Raw genomic sequence first — 16385 nt, forward strand, 5'->3', positions numbered from 1 at the left:
TTCAAACAACCCCAGCATACAAGGTCTGCATACGTACGTGGTGAGTGCCTGGAGTGTGTAGTAGTGGTGGAGGTAGATACAATAGTGCAATTTAAAATACTTTTTGATAGGCACGTGTATATGCGGGGAGTGGAGGGTTATGAATTAGTTACGTTTAAAAATACAGCGTGGTAACAGGCCCTTCGGCCCACCAAGACTGCGCCGACCAGTGATTCCCTGCACACTAACACCATCCTACACACACTAGGGACAATTAAAATTTTACCAAACCAATTCACTTACAAACCTGAATGTCTTATATTGGTCTTGATGTCAAGTTTGGCACAAATGTGGACTGAAGGGCTTATCCTGTTCTGTACTGTTCTATGTCATCGAATCATACGGCATGGTAACCCATACTGACCAAGATGACCCATCTACACCAGTCCCTCCTGCCTGTGTTTGGCTCATGTTCCTCTAAACCTTTCCTATCCATGTATCTGTTTAAATCCAGTTATAGTAGTCAAGAGGTTTTTTTTGTCATGTCCCAGACAGAAACAATGAAATTCTTACTTCCAGCAGCACAACAGAATATGTAAACATAGATTCAAGATTCAATTTAATTGTCAAATATGCCAATTAAGGTACAGTGAAATTTGAGTTACCTTACAGTCATACTAAGTAAAAAGCAAAAATACATACAGCACATAAAATAATGTTTAACATGAACATCCACCACAGTGGAATCACCATTCCTCACTGTGATGGAAGGCAATAAAGCTCAGTCATCTTCCTCCTTTGTTCACCCGTGGTCAGGGCCTTTGCCGACGGTCCGCTGTTCAAGCCCTCTCGTCGGGATGACCGAAACCCCGGCGTCGGGACGGATCGGAGCTCCCGAGTCGGCCACTTCTTACCGGAGACCGCTGCTTCACGGTGTTAAAGTCCACACTAGCGCCAACACTAGCGTTCCTCGGCTAAAGATCCCAGGCTCCGCGATAATAAGTCCGCGCCGCACCTGTGGCTTGAAGCTACGGGCCGGTCTCCAGGAAAGGCCGCACCACTCCCCGTTGTAGGCTGCAAAGGGAGGTGGGGGGGAGGGGGAGATGCAACGGAGAAAAATCGCATCTCCATCGAGGTAAGTGACTGAAAAAGATTTTCCCTCGATTTCCCGCACCCCCCACAGAAAACATACCAAGAGACATTATAACAAACGTTCAAGACATACTTCAGTAAAATAATAAAAACAGAGAAGGGACAAGACAAACTGCTGGTGAGGCGGCCATTACAGGCGCCACCTGTAATGCAGAAAGGAACAGCAGATGCTGGTTTACACCAAAGATAGACACAAAATGTTGGAGTAACTCAGCGGGACAGGCAGCATCTCTGGATAGAAGGAATGGGTGACATTTCGGGTCGAGACCCGAACATACATAATGGTCTGTAAACAATATAATAAATTAGAAAAAAAAGTAAATAGAAAATGTAATAAACTAGAAAAAAAGTACCGCCTCAACTACTTACCAATCCAGCAGCTTGTTCCGTATACCCACCATTCTCTGTGAAGATAGACACAAAAAGCTGGAGTAACTCAGTGGGACAGACAGCATCTCGAGAGAGAAAAGGGTCTCAACCCGAAACGTCACCCATTCCTTCTCTCCAGAGATGCTGTCTGTCCCACTGAGTTACTCCAACTATTTGTGTTTTATCTTCGGTTTAAACCAGCATCTGCAGTTCCTTCTTACACACTCTCTGAATGAAGATATTTTCCTTTAACCTCCTATTAAATCTTTCCCCTCTCTCCTTAAACATATTCTATGAATAATTGTTTTCAGGGCTCATCTATTTGGAGTCCAGAACCAATTGATTAAATAAGTGATGCACAGAGGTTGCTGTGCAGATGCAGGGCATTGATCTTCTAGCTTGAATGTTTTGCCACCAGCGAGTGACACTTGTGTACTCTTGGGGATAGAAGGCTTGCACCTGCACAAACATAGCTTATGTTTTTTCTTTAATTATCATTGCAGTCTGTGTTCTGATCATGCTGTAATTCTTAGGAAGAGCCTGTTTTAAAACTGGTCATCTGAGAGCCCCGTCTGATGAAGGGCCTCGACCCGAACCATCACCTATTCATAAGTTATAGGAAAAGAATTAGGCCATTCGGCCCATCAAGTTTACTCCGCCATTCAATCAGGGCTGATCTATCTCCCCCTCCTTACCCCATTCTCCTGCCTTCGCCCCATAACCCCCGACACCTGTACAAATCAAGAATCTATCTATCTACCTTAAAAATAGCCATTGACGAACTCCACAGCTTTCTATGCAATGAATTCCACAGATCCACCACCCTGTGACTAAAATTCCTCATCCTAAAGGAACGTCCTTTAATTCTGAGGCTATGACCTCTGGTCCTGGACTCTCCCACTCGTGGAAACATCCTCCCCACATCCACTCCTATCTTCACTCTACATTCCTTTTCTCTAGAGATGCTGCCTGAGCGGCTGAGTTACTCCAGCTTTTTGTGCCCGTCTTCGGTTTAAGCCAGCATCTGCAGTTTCTTCCTGCACATCAAAGCTCCAGTTGTTTGTGTGGTTCACATGACACTTGGCACAATTGAGTGTGGTGATGCAATCAGTAACCTTAAACACCGACGGATCTTTTCTGCCTGCAGTAGTCGTGTTGCCCTCTTTTCTCAACATAGCAACTGTTGCTGGGGATGTTCCCAAGTGCATCAGCAGCAGCCAAATAACTTATCTCCCGTATATCCAGTGTATCAGTCCAGGTGGTGAATTTGAGCCAGGTTGTACCACTCTAGGTGGATTATACATTGTCCCAGCAGAAGGTAGTAAGATTAAAAATAAAAGATAGACACAAAATGCTGGAGTAACTCAGTGGGACAGCCAGCGTCTCTGGAGAGAATATATCACCATTATCGCCATATATCAACAATTCTCCTGCAGTGATACCAGAAGTGGGAGTGATCCTGGCAACCTCAGCATTGTTTTGTGATCCTTTGGGTTTGCATTTATTATTCTTACATGAACAGTGAAAAGCTTTGGGGGCTGAAGAGCCATTTTCCACGCTGTATCGCAAAAATTAAAACTGCATAAATACAATTAAACTTGAGTACAAGATTAGAACAAAGGGGAAGGTACAGAGTGCAGAGTGTATTTCAGCTCAGTTCAGTTTATGACACGTGTACCGAGGTACAGTGAAAAACGTTTGTGTGCTAACCAGTCAGCGGAAAGACAATACGTGATTACAATTGAGCCATTCACACAGTACAAATTTATGAAAAGAGAATAATATTTAGTGAAGAAATGTTGCTGTGGTGTAGAGATTTGAAAGTGTGGAAGGATTGTGTGTGATTGCAGATCCGCTTCTGTGACTAGCACACAAATAGTCTCTCGACATTATAGCACATCAGCCCGTAGAGAAGGTCCAATGTCCGCAATGGGGTGAGGGTGAAGTTTTGTGGTAAACAAACTCGAGGAAACTCTTGTGTAGGAAGGAACTGCAGATGCTGGTTTAAACCGAAGATAGACACAAAATGCTGGAGTAACTCAGTGAGACAGGCAGTGTCTCTGGAGAGTAGGAATGGGTGACATTTCGGGTAGACACCCTTCTTCAGACCCCAGTCACCTCAGTCTCAACCCGAAACGCCACCCATTCCTTCTCCCCAGAGATGCTGCATTTTGTGTTTAACTTCGAGGAAACTCTGTCCTTCTTGTATTCTCATTCTCACCAGTCCCTCGATTCTTAAGTGACAAATCATTTTCCTCCTTGTTGGAGGACAAGTAACATACTTTTACTTGCTGGATACCAAAGGAAGCAAAAGTACCCCTTCTAGGGGACTCAGGGCCTGGTAGTGCCATCATTGAGAGTATCCTGAAGGAGCCAGCTGCCACAGTCTGCTATCTGATGAAGGATCCAACACGTTTATTCCCACCTGTTAAATATCCATCTGTTGGTGTTAGTATTGGTAAGAACAACTGTTGGACAGTCCTCGTGCTGACCAAATCTCCTGATAGCAGTGGAATATCGTGACATCTATTGTCGTGGGATTGTGGTAGAATCTTGTGGCATCTATTCCCATGGCAGAGGTTGCCATAATACCCTGTGTAAAGCCGAGTGTCCAAAGTGCTCTGGGGCATCAGTAATAACCAGAAGATGTAGAATTCACTGTCACCCACCCTCACCAAATAAAAAAAAAATCTGTGATCATCAGGCCAGAGGATCAACTTTGGGGTGAAGGCATGATCAGAAGATATTGTAGTAGTAACAATATGCTGATCATAATGTGTTATTTAGTTTAGTTTATTGTCACGTGTACCAAGGTACAGTGAAAAGCTTGTGTTAACCGGTCAGCTGAAAGACAATAAATGATTACAATCGAGCCATTCGAAGTGTACAGATATATGATAAAGGGAATAATGTTTTGTGCAAGATAAAGCCCAGTAAAGTCTTATTAAAGATAATCAAGGGTCTCCAATGAGGTAGATGGTAGATAAACACAAAATGCTGGAGTAACTCAGCGGGACACGCAGCATCTCGGGATAGAAGGAATGGGTGGCTTTTTGGGCTGAGACCTTTCTTCAGACCTTGGTTGGTGAACGGACAGTTAATTTGCCTGATGACAGCTGGGAAGAAACTGTCCCTGAATCTGGAGGTGTGTGTTTTCACACTTTTATAGTGTAGCATGGTCACGATTCTTACTAAAGAGCTGTACTGGAGATGGCTTACTCCCTGATACTCAATATCAGTTGAATTTCTTTCTGTTCGGGAGAGTTTTCACAAACTATCCCAGAACTGACGTAGCATAAGCTAAATTAGATTTAAGTAGCGCTTTTCTTTATATTGACAGGAAGGTGCCTGTACGCACGAATAATAAACAGGCATGTCGTGTAGCCAGAAAACGTAACAATGACGTTTAACTATTTAGACGTATGCTGTACTGTCACAAAAAGAGCACTGGATTTAATAATGATTCAGATTTAGTAATCAGCCTAGCAGTTGATGAATATTTATATAACAGTGATGACTAACACAACATGTTCAATACAGCCTACTAAATAACAAGATATCTATCTGACAGAGACTCGGCAAGATTAACGTTAACAAAGTTAGAAGTTGGGAGATCATGTTGCAGTTGTATAAGACGTTGGTGAGGCCGCATTTAGAGTACAGGTGCACAACCTTTTATCCGAAGATCCAAATAACGAAAACCTCCGAATAGCGGCCATTTTTTCGGTCCTTGAAGAAAGGTCCTTGAAAACGTTCACCGAGGGCGGCCCGCAGAGGTGACAGCGGAACCTTTGGTCGGTCCTCGAAGAAAGGGGAACTAAATCCCCATTCATAAAAGAGAAGGTGAGGGTATATTGCGCGGGAGGGTTAATAATTGACAATATGCTGCTGCCTGCCCGCTGAGTTAAAAAGTTCCCACAGTAGACTCACGATACACAGTGTATCGTGAGTCTTGCGTGGGAACTTTTTAACTCAGCGGGGCAGGCAGCAGCAGATTGTCGCTCGCTTCAGTTTCACCCCACCTACACCCCTCTGCTTCCCGGCCATGTGTGTGACCCCTTCCCTCCCCTCTCCAGCTCCCCGCCCATTGCACCGGCGCGGGGGCTTTGCACTGTCTTCACGTCGGCGATTGCAGCAGGACCGTGCCAGTCACCGGAGACGTCAGGACCAACGGGACACCAACCCCCAGGCCCACCGCAAGCACGGATATCCCAGAGACCCACAGCCAGCAGCAGCCCAGCCCAGCCCCGCTCCAACTACAGAGGAACCTGGGTTGCGGATGACGGGGCGCAGCTCGGGGCGTCGTAGGGGCCCATCGGGGAGCGGGTTCCTGTTGTTCTTGACGTCTCCGGCCACCTGCCATCCTCCGGGAACTGTACCGCCCTTGCAGGAGAGTGGGGTTGTTTGCAGTTGCAGAGGGAGGGGGCAAGGGCGGTACAGTTCCCAGTCTCAGCTCCAGTCCTGGGGGGTGGCCGGAGACGTCAGGACCAACGGGACACCGACCCCCAGGCCCACTGCAAGCACGGAGATCTCAGAGACCCACAGCCAGCAGCAACTCCAGCCCAGCCCCGCTCCAACTCCAGAGGAACACGTAGGGGCAGAAGCTGATGGTGTGCAAGGTACGTCTTGTTCTTGGGGTGGCGGATGAGGGGGCGCAGCTCGGGCTGTGGGCATACTGCCACTTGTCGCCGTAGCGGCCCATTGGGGAGCGGATTCGTCTGGAGTTGGAGGGGGAGGGGGGTATTGTGCTGTTTGATCGCCCCCTGCTATCCCAGGGACAGGGAGACACAGCGGCTTTTTAGACTGGTGGGCAATCACTTCCAAAGTTCTGCCCACACAGTCAGTACACCTCTCCTACACTGCATTTCATACAAACATTTATTCTGCAAGAAAAAACTACATTGAAGACTCAAACTCGCGACCGAGTTTACTGCCGGGATCAAGGCGCAAACTCGCGACCTTGCGGATATGAGCCGAGCACTCTACCACTGAGCCAGCCAATAAAATCTACGCTAAAAAATTTCCATTCCGAAGACCGACAAATTCTGAATTACGAAAAGTGTCTGGTCCCAAGGCTTTCGGATAAAAGGTTGTGCACCTGCATTGTGTTCAGTTCTGAGCACCATGTTATCGGAAAGATGTTGCCAAGCTAGAAAGGGTACAGAGAAGATTTACGAGGATGTTGCCAGGGCTAGAGGGTCTGAACTATAAGGAGAGGGTGAGTAGGCTGGGACTCTATTCCTTGGAGCGCAGGCGGATGAGGGGTGATCTTATTGAGGTGTATAAAATCATAAGAGGAATAGATTGAGTAGATACACGGAGTCTCTTGCCCAGAGTAGGTGACTTGAGGACCAGAGGACATAGGTTCAAGTTGAAGGAGAAAAGATTTAATAGGAATCTGAGGGGTAACTTTTTCGAGCAAAGGGTGGTGGGGGTGTGGAAGAAGCTGCCAGAGGAGGTAGTTGAGGCTGGGACTATCCCAACATTTAAGAAACAGTTAGACAGGTACATGGATAGAACAGGTTTGGAGGAATATCGACCAAACACAGGCAGGTGAAACTAGTGTAGCTGGGGCATGTTGGCCGGTGTGGGCAAGTTGGGCCGAAAGGCCTGTTTCTACACTGTATCACTCTATGACCGCATGACTCTAAAATTAGGAGTGAACATTAGGAGTGGCAGAAATGTGTGCCATCTCCAACACCAAATCATTCCAAGATTTTAGTGAGGTATGAATATTAAAGATGCTCCAATAATCTTCCAAAGTTGACCCAGTTGTGGAAACCAATCCATGAGATTGATAAATAGTGCATTTAGAGAACTTGATTAAAGGTTAACTAGAATTTATGCTGAAGAAGGAAACAAAATGCTGGAGTAACTCAGCGGGTCAGCTGCATCTCTGCGATTACTAAGTGGGAGACTGATTTAGCTATAAGATGCCACCAATTTATCTATAATATTTATTGTCGGGAAACTGCTACAGCATGTAACCACCTGATCACATTAAATGTTCAGCCTATCAGAGAAGAGCAGGAGATGCTAAATACAGGCCCACCACTGATTTTCCGGCAACTGGTGGTCCGGCACCTACTTTAATCGGACAAAATTACGAGAGCGCAGTTGAAATCCCCTCCGGAAGTCCCCCTGATAATCCAGAAAGGCTCTAGAACCAAGGGTGCCATAGAATTGGTGGTGGACCTATACCTGCACTTTTATTTTAAAGAAGTGATATTGATACACTGGGGAAAGTCCATGGACCTATTTGGTAGCGTCGCATGCAGGAAGACACTCGCTAAAGCTAAACGCGTGATGTTAAACCCACATTGTTGACTTGCTTAGGAAATTGGCTGAGCGGCAGGGAAACTAGGATTAATGGGCCGGTGCTCAAATTGGCAGGATGTGGCCAGTGGTTGCCTGCCAGGGTCAGTGTTGAAGCTGCAACTAATTACCATCTTTATACTTGGATCCTCTAACAGAAAGCCACATATCCAGCTCTTTCAGTGCCACGCCGATATGCCACATTGAAAGCAGTGAGGCTGGAAATATCACATTACTGAAAAATTAATATATGTGAGCAACGCTAACACATGGGTTTCAGTTCAGATTAATATGGGGTCTTTCACATCGTACCTGAAATGGACTTTAAATGGTGAAAAATGTAAAATTGAACTTTTAGAATACAGCATGGAAGCAGACCTTTTGACCTTCTCTGTACTATTCACATGGACTTGTACAGCTACGTTGAAGGAGTACCGTTGGCATGGTGTGGGGAAGCACATTTGTATGGATTATAGCATAGATTTATGATTGTTATTTGGACACATCAGTGGGGGCGCTGCGAGTCTGCTGCCCTGCCAGCAGCGTGTTCGTTATTTCAACTTTTTTGTTGTTGTTATTTTGGTGTGTCCGATGTTAATTTGGGTGTCTCTCGGTGTGTTTTGTGTGGGGGGTGGTGGGGAGGGAAAAGGGGAGAACCGTTTTCGGTCGCCTCCTCCACGGAGAGGCGACTTTTTCTATGTCGCCTCCCTCGCGGCCTAATCACTATGGATTGGAGTGACCTTTCCCGGAGGCGGGCCTGGAGCATCGGCAGCAGGCGCAGCGTGGACTTTCCATCGCGGAGCGGGCGAACCCTTGCCGGGGGTCGCCAGAGAGGAGCACTCCAATCACTGGCCTGATGACTTTGTCGTCGTGGGGCTGTGGTCTGCGGAGCTTCTAACCGCGGGCGTGGCGTGGACTTACCACCCGGAGCCTGGGATCCCTTGCCGGGGATCGCCGGAGAAGAGTGCCGACCGCCGGCCTGCGGCCTATAACATCCTGAAGCCGCAGTCTCCGGTAGGAAAGTGCCGATTCGGGCCCTCCAAGCCGTGGAGTGTGTTCAACCGTCCCGACGTCGGAGTTTCAATCATCCTAACGAGAGGGCCTGTACATCGGGCCGTCCGTAACGGCGACTATGGTAGGTTCATGGCCCTGATCACGGGTGAACAAAGGAACAACGGTACTCCTTCAACGTAGCTGCACATCTCGTATGTGTATGTGACAAATAAACTTGTCTTGACTTGACTTGAGGAGGACTGACTGAACTTTGTTGCCTTCCACCACAGTGAAGAATGCTGTGGTGGATGTTTGTGTTAAATTTTATTGTGTACTGTGTGTCATTTTTAAGTGTATCACTGCTGGAAAATTCATTTCACTGCACCTTCGGGTGCATGTGACGAATAAATTTGACTTTGACCTGAAATTAAGAAGATTAAGAGGTGATTTGAAGTTTTAAGAACTACCAATTCTCTAGACAATTCGCTGTTACCACTGGTTGGGGAGTTTAGGAGCAAGGACCCCATTTAAAAATCTAAACAAGGTATTTCAGACGTGAAATGAGGCATAGATGTACAAAGTTTTGGAGAAAAAGGACGGCACACAATGGCGCAGCTGACATGGCTGCAGCCTCACAGTGCCAGTTCGATCCTGAACTTGGGTGCTGTCTTTGTGGAGGTTGCACGTTCTCACTGTGACCACGTGGGTTTTCTCCGGGTGCTCCGATTTCCTCCCAAACCCAAAGATGCACAGGTCTGTAGGTTAATTAGCCCTCTGTATATTGGCCTTAGGGAGTGGATGTGAAAGCTGGATAACAGAAGTAGCATGAACAGGTGATCGAAGGTTACGTGGACCTAGTGGGCCGAAAGGCCAGTTTCCATGCTGTATCTTTCAATCAATAATAGTTTAGAATTGCCTTTGACAAACTACAAATATTTTCTGCGCTGGTTGATAATTTTCAATATGAGCTTATTCATGTGAGTATGTTAGGATATGAAGCAAAGTCGGGCTAAAATGCAAGCTTAAGGGACAAAATGCAGACTGGAAATTTCGGAGAGGGATTTTTAAGGAACAACATTTTCTCCAACCTATGTTTCTATAAGCTGTTCAGTACAACAATTACAGAGATCCACCTTTCAATAATGAAGATAATCCTGATCTCATCTATCCACAGCAATTAAGATAAACATTACTTGGTCAATTAACAACCTCGAGGTGATGGATGTCATTGACAACTTGATCAAGCAACATCTACCTGTTAGTAATGTCACCAATATTCAATTCTGCTTCTTTAGTGTCATTTAGTGTTTAGTTTGGAGGTACAGGCCCTTCGCCTGACCAAGTCCGTGCCGACCAGCGATCTCTGTACTTTGGAGTGGGGCAGCAAACCGGAGATCCTGGAGAAAACTGCAGATAGTACCCGTAGTCAGGGTCAAACCCTGGTCTCTGGTGCTGTGAGGCAGCAACTGTACCACCGTGCCATCATATTTGGTAGTGTTCATAGAAATATCTTTGTACCCGGCACCCTTGTCACTCGTAGACCCCTGGGGTGATATCCATTCCCTCGTTTGAGGGGCGTCTCCACCACACCCTACCCCTCAATGTCCAGCAGCGGAAGTCCCTAGACTGTGGTCCTCCCCCACAGAGACTTGGCGTTGGCTGCACTGAGCTTTAGTGTGTGGCTCAGCACATACTCCTGCTGCAAAAAAACCAGTGTGCTCCAAACTGTCTCTCGGTTGCTACGTTATTCAGCAGAAATTATGCGATATCTAAATGTCAGTGAAGAAATGAGAATAATTGCCTTAGACGTGAAGGTAATGATCAGTTTAGTGTTGCACCAAGGAGTCATGTTTTGAAGTGAGTGAGGGTCAAAGGAAACCTCTTTGACTGAAGTCATACTTGGCACAAATGAAGCTAACAAGGTTGTCTGGAACCTGCCCAGGATCCTGATTCAGGAGTACTTAGGGTAACACGTTCAGCTCAAATTTTTTTTCCCCAGCTGCTTCACTATTGGCAAGGCCAGAAATAGGACTTTGCAATTCGAGAGTTGATGATATTCTCCGATAACGAGGGCTGCCTCTATGATCCTTAAAGCAGGTGATGAGTGTTGGTAGACATAAAATGCTGCAGTAACTCAGTGGGACAGGCAGTATCGAGAGAGAGAGAGAGAGAGAGAGAGAGAGAGAGAGAGAGAGAGAGAGAGGGAATGAATGGGTGACATTTTGGGTCGAGGCTCTTTTTCAGACTGATGTCAGGTTATGATGTGTGTTGGTAGCAGTCATGCCAGTGAATGACTGTCTTGAGCAAATAGAAGGCCATTAAATGCCCATGCATCACAGCTTGGTTTAGGAACAGCTCTGCGCAATAAATTACAGAAAGTTGTGTAGTAGCCCAGTCCATCACACAGACCAGACTCCCAACCATTGACTCCATCTACACTTCATGCTGCCCTGAAAAAGCAGTCCAACATAATCAAAGACATGAGGTAGACACAAACTGCTGGAGTAACTCAACAGGACAGGCAGCACCTTTGGAGAGAAGTGTAGTGGGCATTTGGCCTGTTTTGCATTTCATTGATGATGGCATGTGCCTTTAAGTTTTAGACTGCCCGTTATATTGTGGGTGGGATTTATGACGTGTTTATGGGCGTATTTGGAGCTTAGATGCTTGCGCAGAAGTCTAGTTTTTAGATTTGTTTGGAGATACGATGGGGAAGGTTAACCCTTGTACCATGCGGGATCGTGCGGATCATGCCAGTGTTACGGAGACACGAAGAGTTTCTAATGTCTAAAGTAATAAGCTGGAGTTCGAAGAAGATTGTAGTAACTAGTCGGATGAAACTTTGATGTATCTCACTGTTTTCTATCAACAGTAAAGCATTTATTCATCAAAAGACTGTTTTTAAGCCATATCTGAGAAGAAGCTCTGAAGGTCTCTGTGAGTGAGCTTGTATGCGTTTAGAAGACACCCCCTTCAACCATTCTCATCCAAATAGCGGCTAAGGTGCTAATTACCTGAAAGATATGAAAATCTGCCGCTACAAGAAGGAATGGGTGACGTTTCAGGTCTAGACCCTTTGAGGTTAGAAAGTGGGATAACATAGAACTAGTGCGAACGGGTGATAGATAATCGACGTGGACTCAGTGGGCCGAATGTTTCAGTGCTATGCTTTTCACTTTTGCTAAACAGGTAAAGGTGCGTGCAAACTATGGAACCAGTGTGAAAGGCTTTGAACATAAGTGTTAAGTTCACAAGGTGCAGGAGGGGTGAGTTTGCCTGTAGAGGCAGACATGCAGTGTGGTACCTTCTGCTGACTCTTGCTTCTGTTTTGTAGGCAGCCGATGTCTCACAGCAGCAGCACCAGCAACATGTGCAGAACAGCCTGCTGCCAATACTGCACTCTGTCAACGAGCCACGTGAGCAAGTCCCCGTGACCGCGCTGCCCACAGCCGCAAAGTCCCCCGACCCCAAAGAGGCCCCCAAGCCGTTGATGACGGTGGAGAAGAAGGAGAAGACCAGGACGCCGGTGATCTGCAGCTACTGTAGCAAGGCGTTCAGAGACAGTTACCACCTGCGGCGACACGAGTCTTGCCACACCGGCATCAAGCTGGTATCGCGGCCTAGGAAGGTGCCCACCATGGTCTCGCTCATGTCGTCGGCACCCAGCGTGGGGGCCACGGCCTCCCTGGTGTCGACTGTGGCGGGCATGCTGACCACCACGGCAGCCTCCACCTCCACCATCACTAGCAGCAGCACGCCCCCGGTGCCCACCACCAAGAACGCCGGCAGGAGGGTGAAGAAGAACCACGGCTGCGAACTGTGCGGCAAGGCGTTCCGCGACGTGTACCACCTCAACCGGCACAAACTCTCGCACTCGGATGAGAAGCCCTTTGAGTGCCCCGTGTGCCAGCAGCGCTTCAAGAGAAAGGATCGCATGAGCTACCACGTGCGGTCACACGAAGGGGGCATTAACAAACCGTACATCTGCAGCCTGTGCGGAAAGGGATTCTCCAGGTAAACCACCCAACCCAACGGCGTGGGATGTCAAAGCAAGGAACAGAGGGCAGGGCCAACTGGGGACTGAACTACAAGCATTAAATTAACAATGAATGAGAGAACCCCGGAAATACTCAGCATGTCAGGCAGCATCTGTGGAAAGAGAGATAGTTAACATGTCCAGTCAAAAATCCTTCAGAGAACATCAATGAGGATCGAGGAAACATGCCCTTCGGCCCAACTTGCCCATGCCGCCCAACATGCCTCATCTATATTAGTCCTACCTGCCTGCATTTGGCCCATATTCTTCTAAACATATCCTATCCATGCAACTGCCCAAAAGTTTTTAAAACGTTGTTATCGTACCTGCCTCAACTACCTCCTCTGGCAGCTTGTTCCAAACACCCACCACCCTTTGTTTAAAACAAATGTTGCCCCTCAGGTTCCTATTAAATATTTCTCACCCCACCTTACACCTATGTCCTCTGGTTCTTAATTCCCCTACTCTGGGGAAGAGATTCTGTACATTTACCCTATCTAATCCCCTCATGATCTTATACACCTCCATAAGTTCACCTATCATCCTTCTGCACTCCAAGAAATAAAGTCCTAGCCTACTCAACCATGAGGGCCGTATAGCTCAATCCCTCGAGTCCTGGTAATACTCTCTCGTAAATCTTCTCTGCACTCTTTCCAGCTGAACAACATATTTCCTATAACAGGGTGCTCAAAACTGGACACAATACTCCAATGTGGCCCCACCAATGTGTTGTACAACTGCAATATAACCTTCCAGCTTCTATACTGACTGATGAAGGCCAAAGTGCAAAAAGATTTGCGAGTATGTTGCCAGGATTAGAGGATCTGAGCTATAGGGAGAGATTGAGTAGGCTGAGTCTCTATTCCTTGGAGCGCAGGAGGATGTATAGAGATGTGTAAAATCATGAGAAGAATAGATCGAGTAGATGCACAGAATCTCTTGCCCAGAGTAGGGAAATCAAGAACCAGAGGACATAAGTTCAAGGTGAAGGGGAAAAGATTTAATAGGAATCCTCAGATATGGGACTCAAAACTGCTCACAATACGCCAAATGCTGTCTGACCAGTGCCTTATAAAGCCTCAGTATTACATCCCTGTTTTAATATTATAGTCCTCTTGAAATAAATTCTCTTTTTCAATTATTTTATTCAAAAGAAACTGGTAATTGCAAACAAAATGTAAAATATTTCAGCTAAAGTTTAGTTCAGAGATCCAGTGCGCAAAGGGTTTGAAACTTTTAAGCACAGACCACCAGTAATTTGTCTCGGTCTGCATGTATTTTATGAACTTATCTTTGTTGTTTTTGTTGGCTGATATTTAATTAAAAAATAGTATCAGAGTTGAAAATGTAAAAGGAAAGTAATGTACTTTGAACATGTTTGTCAAGGCACGATGGTTTTGGATATCTTTGGTTTTGTTTAACCGTATTATTTTTAACTGATTGAAGTTGCTGCTGTTTGAATTAATTGTTGACAGTCGGAGTCACTGAGGGGAATAACAGCAACTAGCTTTCCAGTCAAAGTCAGCTACATACCGATTGATGCTTCTGTGCTCACGTACTATGTGAGCAATATATCCCTGGAGTGTTCAATGCCCTGGATGATTAATAAAATCACCAAGCAAGACTTTTGATAGTTAGTTTTAAAATGCAAAAGTGCTGTTTATTCTGTTTGAATCTAATCCGCCGCCTTCTTTCCTCCAATCCAGGCCTGATCATCTGAGCTGTCATGTCAAACATGTTCATTCCACTGAGAGACCCTTCAAATGCCAAGTAACTTCCTATTTTACTGTTTTAAAGTCAGTTAAGAGGTGTTGTCCAAATGGATAAAGAAATGTTCAAAAATTGTCAAATTCAAAGGGTGGTCAAAAGTTCCAAAACTCGTCTTTAACGCAAAGTATATTTTATCATTTTCTTTTCTGCACATCTTTGAGAAGGAGGTGAAATGGTCAATGGCCAAGAGCCGTCAGGACAACCCCCTTGGGTTACTTGCTAACTCGTTTGAGGGATGTGGGCATAGGTTGCTATCCCCACTCCATTTTCCCTCTTCTCTCCCCAGCTCCCCCTTCCCCACAACCCCTCCACCTTCGGGAAGACTAACATACCAATTTCATTTATAAATTCAATTTAAAGTGGGAATATTGATTGAGGGCTTCTCCTTGAAAGCCAAATGGTCTCCGGTCCACCTGTTGCTCATTGGGGAATCACAATCTCTTGACTTACTTTATCCTGTTGAACTAACTTTCTCCTGGTTTGAAGAAAAACATATAGAAATGCACATCTTTAAATTAGTTGGGTGTTTGTTAATTCAAGATCGAGCAGTTGAGCAGGCTAGGACTCTATTCCTTGGAGCACAGGAGGGTGAGGAGTGATCTTTTTGAGGTGTAAAAAATTGTGAGAGGAATAGATCGGGTAAACACACAGGACCTCTTGCCCAGAATAGGGGAATCGAGAACCAGAGAACATAGATTGAAAAAAACCTAAGGGATGACTGTTTTACAGAAAGGGTGGTGGGTATATGGAGCGAGCTGACGGAGGAGGTAGTTAAGGCCGGTAATATTGCAATGTTTAAAACATTCAGACAGGTACAGGGACAATTGACAACTGTTACCGAAGCCAATTAACCTATAAACCTGTGTCGGAAAGAACTGCAGATGCTGGTTTAAATCGAAGATAGACCCAAAATGCTGGAGTAACTCAGCGGGACAGGCAGCATCACTGGAGAGAAGGAATGGGTGACGTTTCAGGTCGAGACCCCTCTTCAGACCTGTACGTCTTTGGACTGTGGGAGAAAATCCACGTGGTCACAGATAGAAAGTAAAAATCCGTTCAGACAGTACCCATAGTGAGGATCGATCCCAGGTTTCAGCCGCTGTAAGGCAGCAGCTCTACCACTGCGCCACTATACAGTGAAGCTTTCAACAGAATTTAGTAAATGATCATATATGTCCAAAAGCCTTAATACTGTTAACTATTTTCAACCATGGGTGGAGTTTTTTAAATACATTTTGCAGTTTCACCACAGTTCTCCATGGTCATGAAATATCAGTGTTCTTTTTTTTATCAGCAAAAGCATGAGGCATTTTGATCTAAACTGTGCCCTTTTCCACCTGGTTAATTGGGCAGTGTCCAGTGTTGTACCAGCCAAAACGTACCTGCCAGCAATATATTGATGTTTCTCAGACTAGATTTTATTTATAATATATCACAAGTAATTGTAAAGCTGGAAAGGGTGCAGAGAAGATTTACGATGATGTTGCCAGGACGCGACAGCTTGAGATATAGGGAGAAGTTGAGCAGGCTGGGACTCTATTGCTTGTAGCGCAGGAGGATGAGGGGTGATCTTGTAGAGTTGTACAAAATCATGAGAGGCATAGATCAGGTAGATGCACAGATTCTCTTGCCCAGAGTAGGGGATCGAGGATCAGAGGATTGAGGTTTACAGTCAGGGGGGAAAAGATTTAAAAGGAACCTGACGGGTAACTTTTTTACACTAAAGGGCCTGTCCCACTTACACGATTTTTTTCAGCGACATGCCGGCACC

The 16385-nt window shown here is 45.9% G+C and overlaps 1 protein-coding gene across 6 annotated transcripts in view; it reads left to right on the forward strand.

The window, feature by feature from the left end:
- vezf1 (vascular endothelial zinc finger 1) overlaps positions 1-16385 on the forward strand; it is a 55211-nt gene that overhangs the window by 16716 nt on the left and 22110 nt on the right. For all 6 annotated transcript variants that reach the window (XM_033045616.1, XM_033045618.1, XM_033045614.1 and 3 more), the window contains exons 2-3: positions 12143-12822; positions 14551-14614. In XM_033045616.1, coding sequence (XP_032901507.1) covers positions 12143-12822; positions 14551-14614 — 744 coding nt within the window. The remainder of the gene's footprint in view (positions 1-12142; positions 12823-14550; positions 14615-16385) is intronic.

This window comes from Amblyraja radiata, chromosome 28 (assembly GCF_010909765.2).
Source record: "Amblyraja radiata isolate CabotCenter1 chromosome 28, sAmbRad1.1.pri, whole genome shotgun sequence".
NCBI lineage: Eukaryota > Metazoa > Chordata > Chondrichthyes > Rajiformes > Rajidae > Amblyraja > Amblyraja radiata.